Raw genomic sequence first — 23,574 nt, 5'->3', positions numbered from 1 at the left:
TCACTGCTGATCTTCTACCATAATTCCACTTCCCCCACCTATCCTCATGTCCTTTGATTTCTCTGATGCCCAAAAGTCGATCAATTGCAATGTTGCATATACTTGATGCTCAAACATCCAGAGGGCTCTGGGGGTAGAGAATTCCAAACCCACTTAGTGAAGAAATTGCCCATCGTCACTCTAAATGGCCCAATCTCTTATCCTGAGACTATGGCCCTTAATTTTAGACTCTCTTAGCATCCAAAAATAAATCAGTTAGGTCTGTTCTTATAAATCTCATTTTTTTTAAAAACATCAATAAAAAAATTCTCAATCCACTTACCAGATATTTATCAAGGGGGGTCACCAATACAAGGGACAAAGAAGTTTAATCAATATTGATAAATTTGCTGCTATGGGCTCAAAAGATCTGATATTATGCACACCCATTGGACAGAGTTTTTTGTTTAGAAGATTAGTTTTTACTTTTGAAATCACACGTCTGCAGTACATTCCTTTCGCACATACCTTCAATTGGCTGATACAAGCTGGTTTATAAGGATGATCACTCTCCACCACAGCGTAATGGCTAGAAGTAGTACAAGCAGAAAGACCTTGATCAGGCTGATTCCCTGTTGCACTGTCTGTGGACTGATTAGGATTGAAGGCGGGCGGAGCATACTTTTGGTTTAATGTTGCGACTGGAGGCAACAGCTCTTGTACGAGACCAAAAACTTCAACTGCAGCCTATTCAAAAAAAAACCATGCAGCAAAACTCAGATAATTTAGAGAATAAAAATAAGCACATAATGATAAAATCGTTGATTATGCTATTAAAAAAATCATGACTTACCTTTGGGACGTTCGCAGCCACTGGTGCAATGTAAGCCAAAATAAGCGGAAGCAGCATGGATAACAGACTGGAAGAGCTGAGTAGTTCTGGAATATCCTCAGCTAGATAAAAATATAAATCACTATCCATTCTCAGTTTGTGAATAAAACGTAACAATTTGCTGATTTTAACACAAGTAAACAGCATTATGTAAAAAGGCATTTATGAACTCGGAGGCTTTCTGGTTTCTCCGCAGCCTATCTCAGTTTCCTGATAAGTGGCACATATAATGGCCATGGTTACTATTTCTACTGCAATGCCACATCCAAATCAAAAGTAAGTTTGCCATTAAAGGTGAGGTTTGCTAATCTCTTTGCCAAAGCACTGTTAAAAGCTATTCAGAACTGTTGTGCAGCTTATGAGTATACAATTACAGGGACATGCATGTTCACAGGTATCCCAAGTCACAGAGTTTATTTTAATCTCATCAAGAGAGACAACATCTCACTTTTGAATCTGTCCTGACAATTTTAGGGAACAGAGCATTATCATTTTTAGAACACTGGATTTCCCCCAAAACTATGTTGGCACTCTCAACAGCACCAAAATAAAATAACTGTCTGAAATGTCTTCTCATGCATAGAGTGGTCATGGAGAGGATGTTTCCACTTGTAGGAAAAACTAGAACCAGAGGACACCACTTCAGACTAAAGGGACGATCCTTTAAAACAGAGATGAGGAAGAATTTCTTCAGCCAGAGGGTGGTGAATCTGTGGAACTCTTTGCCGCAGAAGGTTGTGGATGCCAAATCACTGAGTGTCTTTAAGACAGAGATAGATAGGTTCTTGATTAATAAGGGGATCAGGGGTTATGGGGAGAAGGCAGGAGAATGGGGATGAGAAAATATCAGCCATGATTGAATGGCGGAGCAGACTCGATGGGCCGAGTGGCCAAATTCTGCTCCCATGTCTTATGGTCTTCAGGGGAGTCTTGAAAAATACATGAATTGGATGGAAATGGAGAGATACAGACCCCGGAAGTGTAGAAGGGTTTTGGTTAGATGGGCGGCATGGTCGGCGCAGGCTTGGAGGGCTGAAGGGCCTGTTCCTGTACTGTACTTTTCTTTCAATGATAAATGTGTATCACTTTGCTATGCACTCGATGAAATTAAGCTCAACAAGACTGGCGACAACACTTTAACAAAGAGCAATCAAGCAGCTGCCAAACTCATTTTCCTCAGATCAATTCACCCATCGTGCTCAGGTCACATATTTTCACCTTATAAACCAATGGCAAACTTTTCAAGTTACTGATTTTAAAAACTGCATACGCACCATCTACAGCCAGGGCTCTGTGCAACAAATCCTTAGCCGCACGAACAACTGCAGAAACAACAGAAAGGGCTCGGCTGCAATTTTTATCTTCCTCGTTGGCTTTGCTAAGCAGCTGAGATTGTAGATCTCCATCGAACTCACTTCTAAAAGTAAATGAACACATGTTACTGGTGTGAAACACTTCATTGGATTTGATTCTCTGCACCTTGTAATTACCAAATCTATTTAACATGAATCCTTCTCTACAAACCAGAAGACAGCCAGTCAATGCACTGAAGAGGACTTACTGCATTTAGTATAGCCAAAAAAATTCCTGCATGCTTTATTTTAACGTGGTGATTACAGCTGATTTAAAACCAAAGTTTACCAGACAAAATGTGACTGATTGTTCAAAGGGAGTAAATAAAGTTTCAGGAAAAATTATTTTCTCAACATTATCACAGCAAGTATGATTGGGCTCCAAAATGAATTTATCAGAGATCAATCTAGGCTTTGAGGTCTCAGGTCTTATTCCCAGTGGCATAGCTGATCGGAGTCCTATGGCAATATCTTAAAATTTGTGATGGTGCTGCTGGGCTAGGGAGAGAAACATCCACTTGCATTCCTGCTCCTAATTGCTAATCAGCCATTCAAACTGTAAACGCACGCGCATGGATATCAATTAAAGAGGTCTTTGCCATTGTTTTACTGTTCCACTGCCTTTCTGAAAAATCAGCCAGAACTTTCACCATCTAACAGGAAGATCAAAGCACCAGGAAGATCAAAGCACCATGAATATCAAACCTGACCTCTATTCCCTCAGCTGCTTTTCCGGCCCAACGCCCTTGCAGTCTGCCTTGTCCAATCCTTAGCTAAACTTTGGACCCTACTAAAAAAGAAGTGCCCATTTCCATCTCAGATATTGCCCCCTTCCATCCATACCTCAGCCAATCACTCCTGAAACTTTCAACCATCCCTTTGCCATCTCACTGTTCTATTTATCTAAACATCTCGACAAACTCCCGAGCAGCACCGAATAAAAATGTCACTCATCTGGAACTTCACCATCTGTATCATAAACTGTACTCAGGTTATCATCCAGTACCCATCCTTCGCCCAAGGCATCAAGATAGAAATTCTCACCGACTAATCACACCATGGTCTCTTTCCACCTTTCCCGCTGCAGTTTTCTTCATTCCACCTTTCCCGCTGCAGTTTTCTTCATCCCATCTTTCCCATTCAGCTTTTGTGTTCATACATCCTCACTCCATTCCACCATTGCATCACAGAATTATTATGGTCCATAAAGAGCCCATCGTGCCAACACTGGCTCTCCAAATGAGCAATTCACTTATTGCCATTCTCCCACCTTCTCCCCATAACACTGCACATTCTTTCTTTTCAGCTGACAGTCTAATTTCCTTCTGGATGCTTCAATTGAACCTGCCTCCAGCACACCCTCAGACAGTGCCATTCAGAGAACCTTCAACTTCATGCTCCCTGTAATTCTTGACCTATAACGCTCTTACTCCATCTCATCCACCTTGAAAATCTTTCTAGGTCTTTAGTTACCTCATAACTCTTCTCCTTATTCCTGTGGTAGGGCTTGGACATAAGGTTTCCATGGATAAATAGCCTGTCAGCACAAGATAAGCGATCACAAATGATGGGCACTGGAGCAATACTGTCTTGTGTTTATGGAAACATATGCAAAGCCAAGTGTCAACTTCTTCAGGAAATTGAACAAAAGGATTCATCCCCTTCAACCACAACTCTTCACTCCTTCCAGCGATTATGAACACTGTCATAGCATGTAAACTACAGTGGAGATTTTATGTTAAATATTCAGATATGCAAAGTTTTTAGTGGGATGAATTTAAAACTTCTCAACCTTATCCGGCATTCAGACACAAGCCACTTTTACCACCACTGGATAGAAACTAAGACAACTATGGTAATTATTCATTTTACCGACTGATGGACTGTATCCTTATCACTACCTAGTCAGCTAACGAAGTGCAGATAAAGGATAAAAGTTGACACCTTTCAGTACTTTGTCAGTGTTACTTTGTGACTTAGATAGGGTAACATCACCACCATTGGGTTCAGAATACTTGCTTTATTACAGTGAGAAAACGTTAAGGTGGGGGTTGGTGATTATTAAGGGGATCAGGGGTCATGGGGAGGAGACAGGAGAATGGGGATGAGAAACGATCAGCCACGAATGAATGGCGGAGTGGACTCGATGGGCCAAATGACTTAATTCTGCTTCGATGTCCTAAAGTCTTATGGTGGGGACTGGGGGAAGAACCAATACAAACAAAAGGAAGTGTAAATACTAAACACATACCTCATTAGTAAACAAACAAATATAAAGGGATCAGCTTTAGATACAAAGGGCAAATAAAGGTGCAAATAATAGTGAAAAGATGCTGGCGAGGTCCACGAGTCATATTATAAAAAATACTGAGGAATTTTCTTTTTATTCCGTCTTGACAGTATTTTGCCCTGTCTCATTGTCTTATTTTATCTCCTATTCCCATTTTGATCTTTCTCTTTGATTTCCCATAAAACTCAATTCAAGCTTCAGGAAAAGTATTTCAATTTTCTGCTGGACATTAAGCAGGCCCCTAAGTCTGGATATTGCCATTAGTAACTTCAGATTCTAATTTCGCCCTCCATTTTTTTTTCATAGCAGGGTTCTGTGATTTGGGAAGGGAGAGAGGTCAGATTAACATTTGATTCAAGAATTCTTCGTCAGGGCTCAGCATTGCAGAGGTTTGGGTATTTGATGAGAACCCACTACTTTTCCTTCACCTATAGTTGACAGATTTGCAACTTTGGGCATGCACTTTCTAATTTAATATCAGATCCTCTGCATTTGCAGATATTCCCCATTATTTCTCATGTTTTTACAAAAACCTCTCTAGCATCCTTTTATTCTCCCCTCCGATACTTTCAGACTCTTTTGTCCTTCCTACTCATCCGCAGTATCTTACTAATAATTATTTTGCAGCGATCCTCTGTTCAGCAGAATGTAAATCATTTGGACAGTAACTCACTCTGATTAGTGTACGTTAGTTCTCTTGTCCCACATTCTTTTTTTCCAATCTTACTAAAATAGGTCACTCTTAACCTTCAGTCTGATAAAGTGTAGACATCTGAAATGTCACAAACCTTTCCTCTTTATGGATACTAATTAGCCCACTCTGTATTTCCATCTCCATGATTTTAATTAGGATGATTTAATGACTTTGCAATTAAAGCATTATACTTAGCTCGAGGGAATAGGTGGTGCAGCATTGGCACACTGGTCATTTACATTTACTGCCTGGTTTGGATCCAGTCAACCAAGACTGATGGTTTCTTCTCTAACTGCTATTCAGAAAGGTTTTCTGCAAATTGAGATTGGTGGACAACAGTGCTTCATTAGGATGGGCTCATGAGCACATTGTTCCTGGTTCAGTGATAACTGGCAAAATGTATTCTCTGTAAATGGATTGTACCAAGCTCCCAACTGAAGAAATACCTTCCTCGTGCTATAAACTGTTCAGCAGAAGCTTTTATTTAGGTATTAAAGAGGCACACTGGGGCACTGAAAAGATAAGCTTTTTAATCACAAAGACAAGAGTTTAAATCATAACATTCTAGCTGGGTTTCTTTCATAAGACAAGACAATGTGTTTCTCATCCAGCTGCTTTTTTCTGCCATAAAATGGTGATTTAAAATATCAGCAAGCTGAATCATATAGCACAAATTACTGCATCTTTTACTCATTCTTGAATAGGTTTTTTCATGTTTTGGTGTATGTTAAAATGCACTGGGACGATAATATTACTCTATAATATATGCAACAGCTACAGGTATTTCTTGGTAGATGGAATACCTTTAATAAATATTTCATAAACATAAAGGCACTGAATTATTACATCACTTGACCAGGAAAGCTTAATTAAAAATGGAAGTGCATATTCTTACCTATAATAAAGTACCTGCGGGATCTGACCTCGAGTTTGATTAGTTCCGTTACTGCTGAGGCTACAAGTACTAAAAGTGAAGGTTACACCATCTGGACATTGAATCGTAGTTATCCCTCCATCTCCATTTGCAGTGCGACTTCCATAGTTCCTCAGACGTACTGCATATTTTACATTTTCCTGGAATTGCAATAAATTCAGTGGGCATTACACAGAAACCCAAAAGCTAGGAAATTTATAATAATTTCTCAGTAGTTTAGATCTGCATTTGCTTCTATGACACAAGTGCTGGCCCATTGAATCTATATGCTACATAGCCCAGACATGTTATTTAAACTTTTCAGAGCCAAGGATGAATTGCATATAAATTGCTTCCTACCTTTAGAGGGACTGCTTTATCCAGTCTTATTTCTGCTGTGTCACTGGAGGAGTCATCGGTGCTGTAAGTCCCTTTCACTAGTTCTAAGGAAGTCCACCTGTGAGAATGTGCTGTATCACCAGTGTGCTCACTCTGCCAAAACAATATTTGATTATATAATCAAAGGGCTGTAGAATTCCTCAGAATAACATTTACTCAAAAACGTCAACAATTCATTATTACAAGTTTAAAATAGAAGTAATAAACCTACGTCATCCACCAACACTTCCAGCTCATATTCATGAATGCCACCACCTCCGTATACATGGTACCCGACCACAACTACCCCAGGTTTGTCTACGGAGAAGCAAATTGCATCTGGTGACCCATTACCGGTGTTCCAACTTCGTCCTTGACTGGTTTTGGCAAATCGGTTTGGTGTGGCTTTAACAGAATGGAGGGAACTCAATCCATCAACCTGTGAAAGCAAAGATGGTGCTCAAATGACTAAACTTTAACTAAATACAAGTTTCGCTAGTCTACATTGTTTACAACACAAAAGCAGGCCATGGAATATCAAACATTGCTCATCCTAAAATAGCTTTGTATCAACGTCACTTTCCTCTTTGATGGATTTGGTTTTTATTCTTAATATTACAATAGCTAGGGGGCAGCATGGTGGCACAGTGGTTAGCATTGTTGTCTACGGCGCTGAGGACCCGGGTTCGAATCCCGGCCCTGGGTCACTGTCCGTGTGGAGTTTGCACATTCTCCCCGTGTCTGCGTAGGTTTCGCCCCCACAACCCAAAAGATGTGCAGGACAGGTGGATTGGCCACACTAAATTGCCCCTTAATTAGAAAAAATAATTGGGTATGCTAAATTAAAAAAAATATATATATATATTACAAGAGCTGGAGGATAAACCGATGCATTACAGGAACTTGGAAGATTAATCGGGTCCTGACGTACTGGAAAATATTCTTCCTCACTTTTTTGGTTCATTGTCTGCCTGCCATCTCTGACTTGCATCTTCAGCAATGTGGGTGTAGTGTAGGACAAGTCATTTCTTCCCCTCAAATATATATTGTAACATTTCATTCATTTTTAAAATTTCTCTTTACAATTACAGCATGGCCTGTGATGTATCCAATGACAGTGGCTATTTCATAAGGCATCTTTATACGGACGTTGGTGCAGGCAGATGTTTAATGCTACATCCGAGTGGGACTTGAACTAATAACCTTCTGATTTAGCAACAATGCTATCAACTGAGTCATGGGTGGCACTGAGTACACAACAGAGTTAACAGGTTACTGAAAGAAATATTTTCAGGCACAAGTACACAGAATTGACAAGCTGAACAATACATTTTAAATATAGATCAGTAAAATCAAAAAGGCACGCTCTGAGTAGGTCAGCGCAGGTCTGGACCCTTACCTCAGATCCCAGTGCTGACGCAGTGAGTTCACTCACTATACTGGCAAGGAGACCACAGGTATTGGACACTAGAAGAGGAGAGAAGAGTTCTACCTCTCTTCTGAGAGTCTTTCGAACTGGAAGCACCACAATGACCAACATTTTTTCCAGCACTTCTCGAAAACTAGTCATACTTGTAATATTTTCTTCACTCTAGGGGAAAATAAATCATGATTTTATTCCATATCCAATTAATTTTTACTATTTGTTCAAGCTCTTTTCAACAAAACACTTCAAGTTTCAGTATCCAAAGAGAAAATGTTGGAAAATCTCAGCGGGTCTGGCAGCATCTGTAGGGAGAGAAAAGACCTAATGTTTCAAATCCAGATGACCCTTTGTCAAACTTTGACAAAGGGTCCTCTGACTCAAAACGTTAGCTCTTTTCTCTCCCTACAGATGCTGCCAGACCTGCTGAGATTTTCCAGCATTTTCTCTTTGGTTTCAGATTCCAGCATCCGCAGTAATTTTCTTTTATCAAGTTTCAGTATTCCATGTTAACTATGTGGTATTTTAATAAGAGGTCATAGTACATGGACCCTTTAAAATTTCAGTCGTACAGCCAACTATACTTTTTTCAGAACTGTAAAAGAGGTGGATCTTTGGAAAATCTTTGATTGGGTTTCTGTGAATCTGATTCCTGTTTCAAACTCAGGTTGTGTTGGGCAACTTCTGGAATTGTTGCACGAGTGGTGAGGCAGGAAACTAACTTTTTCAATTTCACATTATTCATCAAAATGGACAACCAACGTCAGCAATTCTGCAACAGTATTAAGGAGAAAGTATGATCCACCACAATTTTGTACTGACACTTTCGTTGGTGTCAATGGAGGGAGACTTATTTATGCATCAACATAGACTGCTCAACTGGCTAGTGCAAACTTCAACCAACGGGAAACTCTGAAATACAAGCGACAAAAACTTGCTTGCTTGTTCTCACCTGGCTGAGCTTCTCCATATGAGCCACTAATAGGGCAAATCTGTGAACCATAGCCGATTCATTCTCTGTGCTACTCTGCTTCACCATAGACCGAAGCAGCACCTCACCATCATAGGCAATGGGAAGGATTGTTGTTAGCTTGACTGAAGAGTGGCACAGTGCAGACATGACTGCTGCAAGTAACCGACTACTTGACGTCTTGAAGTTCGCTTCCTGTATGTCCTAATAAGAAAACAGAGATTTATTGCCAAACATGTCATTCTTAAAAATACAGGAAATGTCCCTGTCTGCTGAAGACAAGGCTGCAGGTGTTTAATTTAAGATCAATTTTCATGATCTACCTGTCCTCTAATCTGGGGGCTGTCCCACTCAACTGGCTAAATGAGGAGAAACAAGGAAGGAGGATTGCGTGGTTGACAGCAGAAAGGTAAAAGGACGAAGAGTGCACCACGGTCACAGCCAGTGTCACTTGTAACTTTATGAGGGCAAATCAATGTCCTGGCAGTGTGAAAACCGGACTGAAAAAGTTCAAATATGAAGCTGTGGGAAAGATGGATAGGCAGTTGGGAGGCAAAACACATTAAAGGACGTGAGTGTGAAAGAAGATTGGATATGGGCTGTATTTTGCCAGGACAAAGGGTTCAAGGGAGAATTTTGAGAAAGGAGCTGAAGACGGTAGTTCTGAAAGGGACGGAAACAGTATGCGAGAACAGGAGACTGTTTAAAATATCAGGTAGAATGAGAACCAGGCAGTAAAATTGGCTGGTCAGCTGTTTAATGGAAAAAGAATTGAGAAAGCAGAATGTGGGTCTCATGCAGGGGCATGGAAATGGCATGAGGGAAAATAATAATAATAGTAATCTTTACTATTGTCCCAAGTAGGCTTGCAATAATACTGCAATTAAGTTACTGTGAAAAGACCCTAGTCGCCACACTCCGGCGCCTGTTCGGGTACACTGAGGGAGAATTCAGAATGTCCAAATTACCTAACAACACATCTTTCGGGACTTGTGGGAGGAAACTGGAGCACCCGGAGGAAACCTACGCAGACAGAGGGAGAATGTGCAGACTCTGCACAGACAGTGACCAAAGTCGGAAATTGAACCTGGGACCCTGGCGCAGTGAAGGAACAGTGCTAAAAATAGAGAAACTAGGAAGATACAGGTTAATTCAATAAACTTGGGGAAAGTAAGGCTCCGTGAGCAAGGGATAAGTGGTGATGCAGCAGAATGGTGGCAATAATGAAGTTCAAGGGCTCTTCACACTCGTAGGTCAAAGTGGAGAGGGCAAGACAGATGGGTTAAATGGAGATGGCTGGTATTGTGGAAAAATGCCAAAGATGATCTTTCACTTCAGGATGAGCCAGGGATAGTGAACTATGGCACTGGAGAAGAGGGCCTGGTAGTGCTTGATATGATCCAGTCAGGTCTGGCAATGAAGTGTGCCCAACAAAAACTTTTAAATGTACCACCCTAAGACTTAGGGAAGGAAAGGCTACGGCTGCACTAAACTCAAGTTACCATGTTTACAAAAACGGGTGAAGAAAGTACCAATAGATTCCTACTTCACCCTTCGGTGAACTAATTTGAGACCACACAACTAATTTGAGACCACACAACTAATTTGAGACCACACAACTAATTTGAGACAGTTCTTGTCCAGCTTGAAGTACAGCTGGTAAAACAAAAACCAAACCCTGGGCTGCAAATTGCACACTCCCTTGAACTACAGAACTCTATTCTATAGCAAATACTTTGCTTTATTAGCCAAGTACAAGTGGGTGCACCCACTTTCTCATAACACTGAAGTCTCAATAACAAGACCTATAGAATGCCCAGGAGGTCAGGCAGTTTTTCCCCTCCCCCAAATCTGTTGGCTCTTGTTATACTTCACATGGTGTCAAGCGCAAACAATACAAGGCTCCCTATCACTGGCTATCTCACACATTTAGTTTAGTGCATTCAGAGATAAGGATTCAATTCAGAGTTTTCTGTCACTTGTACATTCGTAAATTTACTGTACTTCAATGGAAAACATTAGCGACAGAAAGATTTAAAACCAAAATTCAAACTTCTGAACAGACACACACGCATATACAAAAATACAATGAAAGTCAATAGGTCTCCATTACAAGGGAGACTGATCAAATTTAGCTTTCAGTGCAACAGAAAATCATCAGATTTTATTCCAGTAAAAATAAACCTGTTATTTTAATTAAATTCAGAGAGACTAAAAGTCAGAAAAATTAAACTTCTATTAAAACATCAGCATAATAATCAATCTTCTCTCCAACTTACCTGGTCTAGGCAATTAAGAAGGTCACAAAGACAAGCCCACTGCAATCCCGGGGTAGGATAAAAAGAATGAAAGCAGGCTGTAAATGTGTTGTGGCATTCTTGAAGAACTGCTTCTAACAGAGTCTTAGGTTGTGAATGGTAACCGTGAGGGTCATTGTCAAGCCTCAGCATACAATGATCGATTCCTTCTGATAAAATCTTTCTCAGGAGAGATCGGGTCTTTCCCACACATTCTGCCAGCTTGCTGGTTTCCTCCACCACTGCTTTAGCACCAGCTGCAATTGAAAATGAAAAGCAAATCAGCGTATTCTGTTTCACTTGCCATCAAATCAAAATTGTCACGTCCATTTTGGTTGAACTGGAGGACGGCGAATGCATACTAGGAATTATGCATCCGTGATCTGAAACAGTAGTGATCATTTTTTAAAACACTTGAAGCAAACGTGGTCAACCCATTATTTATAATTCATTACAAATAAAACAAAGCACCAGAGCCACAGTTTTGTTCAAAGAACAGCCAGTTACTAATGTTGTTTGCTCTCACACTAACACCACCAATTGTTCAGTTAACTGCTGAGTGCAGGTACTGTAAGGCACTTTGACTTAAGTAAAGCAGTCACTGCACAAAATTGGGAGAAAAATGAAAGGAGCAAAAGAAATGCATAAAACTGAAGAAACAAATGTTCAAACTGAAGATTAAAGTGCCATTTAAAAAAAAGAATATATAGTGCACAAACCGTAAAGGAGTGAAGACCAGATAGTGACCTTTCCCTCATTCTCTTTAAAGTGAAGAAATGTTTGGCATGTCAAATGTAAAAGCAGAAATTCCCAGCCAAAACATTTTATCTCAATGGCATGGGTTACCAAAAATATGAGGTAGGCATTATTTAAAAAAATATAACTAGCCAACATATTACTGCATTGAGCCTGTCAGAATACCACTTTAACCAATCAGATCTTGGACCAAGTTTGATCCTAGAATAATTTTAAAGACATTTTTAATTGGTTGAGTCCATAGAAAAGTTACAGCACAGAAGGAGGCCATTCAGCCCCCTTGTCCATGCCAGGTGAGGATACCCAGGTGCCTATTCTAATCCCACTTTCCTGCACCCGGTCCATAGCCCTGTAGCTCACAGCACTTAAGGTGCAGGTGCAGGTACCTTTTAAAAAGGGTTTAGGGTCTCTGCCTTCACCACCAACTCGGGCAGCGAATTCCATACTCCCACTACCCTCTGCGTAAAAAAGATCTTATTCATGTGCCCATTACATTTTCTGCCACTTGTTTTCAATCTATGTCCCCTGGTTCTAGAATTCTCCACCAAGGGAAATAATTTGATCCTGTCCACTCTTATCAGTTCCCCCTCATAATTTTGTACACCACAATTAAGTCACCCTTCAAGCCCTCTTTGTTCCAAGGAAAATAACTCCAACCTATCCAATCTCTCCTCGTATCTATTGGCTTCTGGTCTTGGCAGCATTCTTGCTGTCCTATCGCTTATCAGACTTATTAAGTAGTGTATTACTTTTTGTTTAAGCATAGTTAATTGCTACATACAAACATGATCCTCAAATGGACTGAATGAAATGCACTCTCTGAAACTCAGGTTGATCAGACACTAGGCCTCCATTGCACAATTTTGAGATCACAGATGACCAGAGGCTGGTTTCCACTTTCAGGGAGAGAGCTGACTGGTGGTGATTTAACTGGAGGATCCCCACACATCAGGCAACAGGCACAGTTGAGAAGGCGGGCCTTCAATGAATAACATCAGCTGGTACGGGAATTGAATCCGCGCTGTTGCCCTCGCTCTGCATCATGGCCCAGCTGCCTAGCCTTTTAGTAACACAATTGATATTTTATTAGAAAGTCACAAATCTTGTGTTAATTACGTTTTTGGGCCAACAGTACCTGACATGGGGTATATCTCACAGATGTAGACACGCAGCAGACGCAGGCAACAAGTACCAACAAATTTTAGTCGTTCCAAGTCCAGCAGAGTGGCTGTATATTGAAAACCTTTTAAGCCCTGCAGCTCCTCCACTCCCAATACCAGGGTTGTCCAACTCCATTGTAGAATGCTCAGCAATGATTCAAAACACTCCTATATTTAGAATTAATAGATTTAATAAACTGGTTACGTATTGCAAGTATATTTTTACAAACCTGGTTCTGCATGCGCACAATCTTTCTTTTTAGAATTAATTTTTAATACACATTACTATTCTGTGGCCAGCATTTCCAAGAGAATACCCAATTAAACATACAACTGAAACAGAAATTGGAGTATTTTCCAGCAAACCTTCCTTTAGCTAACAATCTTACAGGAATTTTGTTACAACAGATTTCAAACCTCTGAAGGACTGAGATTTTGTAGGACAAACTCGCACTGTTAATCTTGCTTCAAAACATGCCTCGTCACAGTATATCTGCATCACAATTGTACTCCCCATTTTCCTCCCAAACACAAATACATAGAACATGCATTGTAGAAGGCGGCCATTAGGCCCATTGAGTCTGCACCGACCCACTTAAGACCTCACTTCCACCCTATCTCCGTAACCCAAATAAACATTAAAATACACTCTTAGAGAGTTCTGCAGATGCAGTGAAAGGGTGGATCCATGATATCCAGCAATAGGTTGTGGGGGGGGGGGGGTAAAATTGTTGCCAAATGCAGAAAAGCAAGAGGCTTGAAAACTCCCCTTTTCACATGCCAAGCAAGTCAGACTGAGTCCATCACACGGCGCGGGGCCGTGCGGGACCAGAAGATCTTCGCTATCTGGCCTCAATGATTATTTGCAGGTTGAATGAATGCAGTGTGACCTTGTTTTTAAAGGAGTTCAATACCTTTCTCAACTTTATACCATTTCCAATTATTTATTCCATCAATTTCAACCAAATAGTCCCAAAATAATTACATTTTGATTAGTAAGCTGCAAAAAAAAATTGCATGACGCAATCTAGCAATAAAACTGCAGCTTGAAATTTCTACGTTGCTGCATGACTAAGAAATCTCTTAAGGATCAGTATTCACTTATGTTCTAAACTATTCTATTCTTTATAGTGAATTGGAACTTTTAAATTCAAATTTGTTCACTCACCACTGAGACAGTCCTTGCAAAAGATCGTCTCAAAATATGCACTGGCTCACTGGGTTGCTGCTTTCCTTTTCCCGAGTTTCCATCATTCGATGGTAACCTACACCCAAGAAAGTTAAATTCAATGTAATTCTAGCAAATGATTCAGCCAAATTATATTTGCAATAAAGATGAGAAGTATGCTTCGATCAATTGGTTATGATTTTTTAAAAACGGGTTTGTTAATAACTAACCTGTACAGCAACTGTGGTATTTGACCTGCATTCACATCTGTCCCATTGTTGGACTTCTTAGAACTTTTAAATTGGAAAACAACTCTGAAACAAGAACACGTATATTTAAAACACTCTCTTCAGCTTTTATTTTCTACTTCCACAACACATTAATTAACTAAGCTACTATATCATCTTTATAGCCCAAATTTGATTCAGCCTAAATTATATAGGATGCAAGTTTCCCTCTCTCTGTTGAAGGTGTGCTTGGCTTGAACTCGAGTGATCTCAACTTTACTTTCATTTGGAAATTGGCCCGTAGCACTAACTCGTTAAACAGCAAAAAAGATGGCTTACATGGAAAATGGAAGCCATGATGTGGAGATGTCGGCGTTGGACTGGGGTGAGCACAGTAAGAAGTCTTACAACACCAGGTTAAAGTCCAACAGGTTTGATTCAAATCACTAGCTTTCGGAGCACTGAGGAAGGAGCAGTGTTCCGAAAGTGAGTGATTTGAAACAAACCTATTGGACTTTAACCTGGTGATATAAGACTTCTTACCATGGAAAATGGAGATATTCACACTGTTTAGTGCTGAAGTAAAGGGAGTCTAACTCTCATTCTGGCCGCAATATGTTGAAATTTGGGAGAGCTCAATGTGAAGAGCGAACACAAGCTGCAAAGACATATCTCTCAAAAAACGAAAATCTTTACCAACAAACAGAAGTGGGACAAAGGATCTTACCCATCATCGGTGGTGATCGAGGCCTGACCGTGGGAGCCACAATCACTACTGGGCCCTGAAACCCTAGCCCAAGCCACATACCACCAGCCAGCCTGCAACACCACAGGTTCGTCAAACATCATGGCATATTTCTCTCTGAAAAAGACGAAGCGCGTTTGAACAGAATTCAGTATGAAACATATTCTTTACCTTGTTAAACTAGTTGATCTTCTCTGGCAAAGCTTTCAGATTAAGCAGAGTTAGTGGGGAGGGGATAAATGAAAATGCTACTCAGAAGTTCCTTCCATATTTTTTATAGTTTTCATTTTATATTCATAACTAATTAGCAAAACACATTAATTTGGGAAGCAGGAAAACAGAATTGTTTATAACAAAAATTTCTGTGCAGTGCATGCTGAGGAGCTGACATGCACAATGGAAGTGCCTTGGCTCTATTACTGGTAAGAAGCTGTATTTACAGGACAGCACATTGATTATAGGGATTTTGAATTACAAACGGTAGACAAGTTTAAAAGAGCAACAGCAACTTAGCAAAAATTTACACTGGATTCAAAAATGTTAATACATTTCTGACAGATGTTTCCGCTCAACAGAAAACGCATGAAATTGAAAAAATATAGTTTGGAAAACATATCACGTGTGCAAGACAGAGCTGCTAATTACTAAAGGGGAAAACCTACACAGAAAGTTGTCCATTTAACCAAATGATAAATTAAATATACAATCATTTTGTTATGCTCAAGTTAACAATATTTTCATATTATCACTAAGCACTCGAGATCCAATGCATTATTTATCAATTAGCACCAAATATTTAATTGGACTTTTTATAACACTCGATCTAAAATATCAGAGTGCTTCAGAAAAATGGAAAATGGTTGCTCTTCTGCCTCTAGATCATTTCTGTCATTGTTCTTCTGGATTTGTTAAGTTTCTGAATTTTAGATAACTGTCGGCAAGTTGTGGTGGATGGCCCATGATTCTAAGAGTTTGCACCAGGTTTATCAATCTCACGCGAGCAATCATTGCTGATTTTAGCTATCAAAATAAGACTATGCCTCAGAGGATCTTGAACATAACTGTGCTGTGTTTCATAATAATTCAATTAGTTATACAAATCATGAATAAACTGAACACATACAGTAGAAAGCCTTCTCTGCTCAAAATGAAAAAGTTGCAATCTAACACTAAGCTGTTCTGTGAATAACACTTCTTTAAATTTGCACAGCTCTTTCCTTAGCAGCTTTACCAAACATGGAAGTTAGTCAAGTCTATTGTGAGTTTATCCAATCAGCTCAATGCGGCCCCCAGACAACTCTCCAAACACACTTTACATCCCTCATTTGGGTCTGGTCCTATCAAAAGTAACAGTCATATCCATAGCCAAAGCAATTATGAAATCAATGGTTTGGCTCCTCTCTGAAACCGTTACCACAGGAACAGCCACACACCTTATAGTAGCTAGTAATTTGGGTAACGAGTAAGGCTTTTAAAACATGCAATGCATTATGAATGGAATTAAAGGAACCACTACCAGATAAAGGAAGGCAAAACTATTGAGATTTGCCAAAGTGGACAGTGAGCCAGAAGCAAAGGAATTTAGAAAAGGTCGAAAGAAAAAAGAAAATATGGTCAAAGAAATGCCTGGTGCCTGGGAGAAATACACTATGGTAGGAACTGCTTCTGAGACAGTAGATAGCATGGGTGAAATATTAACTCCTATTGGTGCTGTTAGGAAAACAAAGATAGGTTTCAGGGAATTATATTTGTTTTGGTAAACATTAGAAATAAGGTATAGTATTAAGTGTGGTAAAGTTTTAAGTATGTTTAATTTAATGTTTCCGTGTCTGGAAGGGTGAAACCTATAGTTAGATTCACGCTGGACAAAGGTGTTTGTATGTGTGAGGGTTGGGTAAGTTCCAACTGTGTTTCTATTGTGCTTAGAGAGGGCTTCGGCATGAAGAATAAATAGGCCAGCGGTGGTATGTGGCCATTGGTTAGCAACTGGGGTCTTCTAGGGTAAAGAAGCTTTTATGTTTTAGTTGAGTTAATTTGATTGCAGTTGGCAACTGGACATCGTGGAGTGAACATCTCAATCCTACAAGAAAGACTAGACAGGACGGGAGCTGCAAAGAGGCAGACTTCCTAAAGTACAAGTTACAATCTAGACAACCAGGGAATTACGACAGAAAGAACTCTTAAGACACCTGAAGTTAAGAGAACAGAGACCCAAGTCTGGGCATAGCGAGTTAAAATAATTGTGAGCAATTTTCACCTGAGGGAGGAGCAGTGCTCCGAAAGCTAGTGTTTGAAACAAACATGTTGGACTTTAATCTGGTGTTGCAAGACTTCTTACTGCACAGCAGTCAAGGCAAAGAAATCCTGAAGTGATTGGTGTAAAATCCTAGACTGGATTTACTATTAAAAGTAGAGTAGAAATTTGGTTTAAAAGGGACATTTGGAAAACCTGGTGTGGATTTCAGAATGCAAACTGCTAAGGGAAATCACAATTATGAGAGATGATTTTAAAGATTGTGTTTGGGAGTGAAGTTTGGAAATTCACACATGACATTTCATCTGGGGGAGGGGGGGGGGGGGGGGGGGGGGGGTGGATTCTGAGGAGATATCCACAAGCATTCACTTTGGGTTCAGGGTAGAGGGTGTATTTTCCCACAGTCCTCCTGTGAGGTTAAAAGGGACTGGGCGTTAATGAGACCACTGTAAATTACAATGTACTTTGTGCTCCTTGTTAATCCTAAAATCTGTTTGTAATTGCTAAACTAACGGTTGGATAAAGGCATATTGAATAATAATCCAATTTTCATGCATCATGCTGTTTTTTTTCTTGTTAAAATTAATTTGCAGTCCTGTGACTCTGTTCCTCCATGTGTTATAAAACAAATAATAGTTATGTGACGGGCTTCTGGGTTAGCCGATGGCGAAATCGGGATGTGCGATCGGGCGGACAATAGTAGCCGACGCCAAAATCGCGACAGGTGACGGTTTGTCGCTGAATCGCGATGCTCCATCACCTCGAAAACAACGTCAATTGAATGCATGCCTCTTGCATATCATTAGTGAACCCACCCGCGATTCACCGCCTCCGATGGGCTGAGTTCCCGACATCGCGGTACACATGTGCTTTCAAACATCGTGAACCTGGCGTGGTGGCTGCTGAGAGGACGTATGGACAGTGTCCAGCACCGTCATACTTCGCCGACAGTCGTGCCGCTGGCCGGGGGAGCTTTTGCCAGAGCCGGGGAGAGTAGTGTGGGGTGGCCAGGAGTTGAGCTGTGGGGTCGGGGTGGATGGGTACACAACACCATTACCGCAGCTGGCAAGGCAGCCATGCGGCTGCGAATGTCACTGACAGCCCACTTTTAACATAGAGGCCACTTAACAAGAACACGTATGAGTAGGTTCTTCCCAGAGGTTGGGATAGATGTGAACGGTGCTGAGGAGGCCCGGCCAACCATGCCCACATGTTCTGGTCTTGCCCCAGACTTGCAGGGTACTGGACAGCCTTCTTCGAGGTAATGTCCAAAGCGGTGGAGATGAGGGTGGAGCCATGCCCGAAAATGGCGGTCTTCGGGGTATCAGACCAACCAGGTCTATTCCTGGGGAGGAGGGCAGACACCCTTGCCTTTGCCTCCCTGATCACCCGCCGTAGAATCCTGTTCGGCTGGCGGTCAGCAGCACCACCCAAAGCTGCAGACTGGCTGTCCAACCTCTCAGAATCTCTCCAAATGGAGAAAATCAAATTCGCCATCTGAGGGTCAGACGACGGCTTCCATAGAACGTGGGAGCATGGGAGCCATTTACCCAATTGTTCCGGGACCTGTTTGTGGCCAATGAACAAGCAGAAAAATAGCCAGGTAGCCAAGAATCAGGGGAAAGTAGCCGAGGGGGGGGGGGGGGGGGGGGGAAGAGGGAGGAGACAGGGAGCAATAGAGGGGAAGAACCAGTAAGGTGGGGGGGGGGGGGGGGGGGGGGGGGGGGGGGGAGGGCAAGGGAATGACAGCCAGGAGGAGGGCACGGGGAACAATAACAAACTTGGCATCTACAGGAGCAGAGATTAGGAAAATCCGGGCGAAAGACAGGACGAACGTCTGAAGCGGAGGTGATCGCGAGATGACAATGGCAGTGAAAACCGTCCAGGAGAAGCAAGCAACAACACCAGATCCATTCGTGTATTGCCCTCTGTAATTGTTCTGTATTTGTTTCCCCGTCGCCCAACTTTATATGTACCCCCCCCCCCCCCCCCCCCAAACAGTTGTCTATTTATGCGTTAAAAACAATACTGCCAATTGTACAGAACTGCTGTTGTTTAGAATATCCAATTCATTTTTTCCAATTAAGGGGCAATTTAACGTGGCCAATCCACCTAACCTGCACATCTTTGGGTTGTGGGGGTGAAACCCACGCAGACACGGGGAGAATGTGCAAACTCCTCACAGACAGTGACCCAGGGCCGGGATTCGAACCCGGGTCCTCAGCGCCGTAGGCAGCAATGCTAACCATTGTGCCACCGTGCCGCCCAGAACTGCTGTTGTTGAGCTAGCACATAATACCCTACCAGTTATTGTATTCTAACTTTTTTTGCTGTTGTTGTTTGTTTTGATTTTTGTGCGTGTTCCCTTCTCTTCTATGTATGTATGTTTTCTAATGTGTGTACATAACGGTAAATATACTTTATTCAAAACCCCAATAAAAAACTTTTATAAAAAGAAGTGTGTGTGGGGAGTGTATGTTTAAGCGCGGTTGCAGCTTGTCAGCCCTGCGAGTATCCATCACGGACCCGGCAAATCCCGCACCGTTTTTCATGGGATTCAATGGTGTTCCACGCACCAGTAGCGGAATCGTGCAGGTGTGGCACTGATTTTCTTGGCATGGTAGTCCACGGATTCTCCGTTGGCGTCAACACTTAGTCGCAGAATCCGGCCCCTGGTCTTTTGAGCCATGGATCCATTTTGGGATCTCCCTGTCCAGTTGTATCATCAACTAAGATCATAATGTCTTGAAATGGGGCATGGACTAATCTATAGTCAGACGAACGAGGAATAGGAAGATACATTTGGTTGGGACAACATCATTCAAAAGGATCGCTAGATCCAATTTGCTGGACACAAGGAGCTCAGTGGGAACAGATGCAATGGGCTCTTTATCAACTGAAATTTGTGAGAGAATACAGTGTAAAAATATACAATTCAGCGTCAATAAATAGGAGGTGATACATTTTGGTAAAATAAATGAATAATTGTATGTTGAATTGGGGAAGCAAAGAACATAAAGATTTGGGGATTCTGGTTCCGAAGACATCAGAACTGTGGAGATTAACAAATGACTACAAATAAATGTTTATTATGAAGCGATTGGGCAGAGCAGATAGAAAGTTTCCAGGCATTGAGGAATCAAGGGATAAGGTTCAAGATTAACTGCAAGAGACTTAAATAGTAACTAGTCCGCTCTTGCTATTTCAAATAATTCAAGGACATTACGCCACTAGTTATTAAACTAGTCTGATGAATTAAAAATTCAGCAGGTATAGATTAACATGCACCTTGCAGCACAGTCGTATGCCAGGACATCAGTTTCTGCCAGCAGGTCACCATCAGTTTCATGATCTCCTCCATCAGGTCCCAGCTCAAACAACTAGTTTAAGAAAAAAAAAACAGTTTCAATACTTTATATTTTCAGTTTAGGCTGCTGAATGCCATTAAAAAAACATTGGGCGCGATTCTCCGCTCCCCACGTGGCGTGGGAGAATCGCGGGAGGGCACCCGACAAAATTTCCGCCCCCCTCGATTCCCCCCTCCCCCGGAAGAATCGCCGCTCGCCGTTTTTCACGGCGAACAGCGATTCTCCGACCCGAATGGGCCGAGTGGCCTGCCGTTCGCGCCCGTTTCACGACGGCGGCAAACACACCTGGTCGCTGCCGTCGTGAAACGGGAGTGAGAAGCCCGTTTGGGGCTTGTAGGTGGCCTAGAAAGGAAAGAGCACCACGACTGTGCTCGGGAGGGGACAGGCCCGCGATCAGTGCCCACCGATCGCCGGGCCGGCGTCCAAATCGGACGCACTATTTCCCCTCCGCTGCACGGCAAGATCAAGCCACCACGTCTTGCGGGGCGGCTGAGGGGAAAGACGGCAACCGCGCATGTGCGGGTTGGAGTCGGCCAACCTGCACATGCGCGGCTGACGTCATTAGACGCGCCGGCTGCGTCATTCTCGGCGCGACGCCCCCGCGGCCGAGATTTACGGAGCGCCGCTCCTAGCCCCACCGGGAGGGGAGAATAGGGGGCGAGGAGTGGCCTCCGAGGCCGTCGTAAAACTCGGCCGAGTTCACGACAGCCCTCCTGAGTTTTCCCTGGAGCGGAGAATTCCGCCCATTTTTGCGGCTTCTATGTTTGAACAGACCATAATTACTTCCAATTTTTTCTCCTTCTTCCTTAGTTAACGCCATAAAATCCAAACTATCCAATGAGGATTAAAAAAGGTGCCTTCTGTTGCACTAGATTTGTACTAATCCAGAACTAGCACTTTATGCCAAAATTTAGTATAGCTGCTATCCTTTTAATCAGAATGTAAGTCTACTGCTCCTGGCATAAAGAATATATTTGAACTGCATTTATTTATTGTTGTTTGTTCATTGGTTACGAGTTCCACCGACAAAGGCAGCATTTAAATCAACATCTCTAAATCAACGTCCTGGGGGTTACCATTGATCAGAAATTGAACTGGACCAGTCATATTAATATTGTGCCTACCAGGGCAGACAAAGGCTAGGAAACCGACAGCGAGTAACTCGCATCCTGAGCCCCCAAAGCCTGTCCACAATCTACAAGGCACAAGTCAGGATTGTAATGGAATACTCTCCTTGTCTGGATGAGTGCAGCTCCAACAACACAAGAGGATTGACAACATCCAGGACCGAGCGATTGCTCCCCCTTCCACAAACATTCAAACCCTCCACCACCGATGAACAGTGGCAACCATGTGCACCATCTACAAGTTGCACTGCAGGAACTCGCCAGGCTTCCTTAGACAGCATCTATCAACCCCACGACCACTACTATCTAGAAGGACAAGAGCAGCAGATACCTGGGAACCCCACCACTTAGAGGTTCCCCTCCAAGTCACTCTTCAATCTGACTTGGGAATATCGGCGTTCCTTCACTGTTGCTGGGGCAACATCCTGGAACTCCCTTTCTAACAGCGCAGTGGGTGTACTACACCTCGACGACTGCAGTGTATCAAGAAGGCAACTCACCACCGCCTTCTGAAGGGTAACTAGGGCTAGCTTAACCAGCGATGCCCACATCCCATAAATGAATTTTAAAAAAAAAGAACCACTGCAGTCCACACGGTATAGGCACATTCATAATGCCATTAGGGAGCGCGTTCCAGGATTTTGACCCAATAAAAGTGAAGGAACAGCATTATAGTTCCAAATTAGGTTGGTGTGTGACTTGGAGGGATGGTGGCGTTTCCATGCAACAGTTTCCCATGTCCCTCTAGCAAATGGAGGTCGAAGGTGATGTCAAAGGAGCAGCAGTGTCTGCCACTGTTTACCAGTGGTGCAGGGAATGAATATTTAAGGCTGGCAACTTTGTTCTGGATGGTGTTGAGCTTTTTGAGCGTTATTGGGAGCTACACTCATCCAGTCAAGTGGAAAGTATCCCTTCACATTTTTGACTTGTGCCTGCTACACAGAAATATGAATTTTTATTATTTTCATTGCCTGTTAATTCACCTTTATTTTTGCTGTGTATTCACCTCTGCCACCAAACAGACCAAGACCTCCAAGTAATATATCTGTGTCGGCACAAAAGCGGATGGCTTCCACAGAATGAGCAGAATACCCCCATCCACCTCCATGGCCTAAACATTAACAGCAGATACAAATATAGTTAATACAAATTACTTCTTAAAACTAAAACAATTTAACGAAATAAGGTATTTTAAAAATGTATATATAAAACTTACTTTCAAACCTATTAACCACACTGTAGTCTTCTTTGGAATATACTTTAGTAACTGCTTGGATCTCCTCCTCTGTATTAGTGACCCCCATTTTCAGATCCTGCATAACAGCCAATGTATCCAAACAACCTGTTTTTAATATTTGAAAAGAATTATTCAGGAAAATCCAAACACTTCACATTTTACATTCACTCAATATTTGACTGCGGTGTTTAGTCCGGACGATACATAACTAGAGTTTTATGATATTTTCACTTCCTCCACACAAAAATGGACAAGTAGAACACATTCATTCATAACATTTCTAAATTAAGTAATCATAAGCTATGGCACTACTTTAGTAAGCTGAATGCTCACATATTTTCACT

The 23,574-nt window shown here is 41.8% G+C and overlaps 1 protein-coding gene across 1 annotated transcript in view; it reads right to left on the bottom strand.

Moving 5' to 3' along the window:
* The window catches only part of mycbp2 (MYC binding protein 2), a 212,614-nt gene that overhangs the window by 87,330 nt on the left and 101,710 nt on the right, over positions 1-23,574 (bottom strand). Inside the window, 16 exon segments of the mRNA XM_038817780.1 lie at positions 508-726; positions 833-933; positions 2,146-2,288; positions 6,103-6,281; positions 6,481-6,612; positions 6,731-6,937; positions 7,898-8,089; positions 8,874-9,095; positions 11,171-11,445; positions 13,080-13,272; positions 14,273-14,369; positions 14,503-14,586; positions 15,227-15,361; positions 20,787-20,878; positions 22,977-23,104; positions 23,210-23,335. Of these exon segments, the coding sequence (XP_038673708.1) occupies positions 508-726; positions 833-933; positions 2,146-2,288; positions 6,103-6,281; positions 6,481-6,612; positions 6,731-6,937; positions 7,898-8,089; positions 8,874-9,095; positions 11,171-11,445; positions 13,080-13,272; positions 14,273-14,369; positions 14,503-14,586; positions 15,227-15,361; positions 20,787-20,878; positions 22,977-23,104; positions 23,210-23,335 (2,525 nt within the window).

This window comes from Scyliorhinus canicula, chromosome 14 (assembly GCF_902713615.1).
Source record: "Scyliorhinus canicula chromosome 14, sScyCan1.1, whole genome shotgun sequence".
Lineage (NCBI taxonomy): Eukaryota > Metazoa > Chordata > Chondrichthyes > Carcharhiniformes > Scyliorhinidae > Scyliorhinus > Scyliorhinus canicula.
This window is presented reverse-complemented; position numbering and strand designations above follow the sequence as displayed.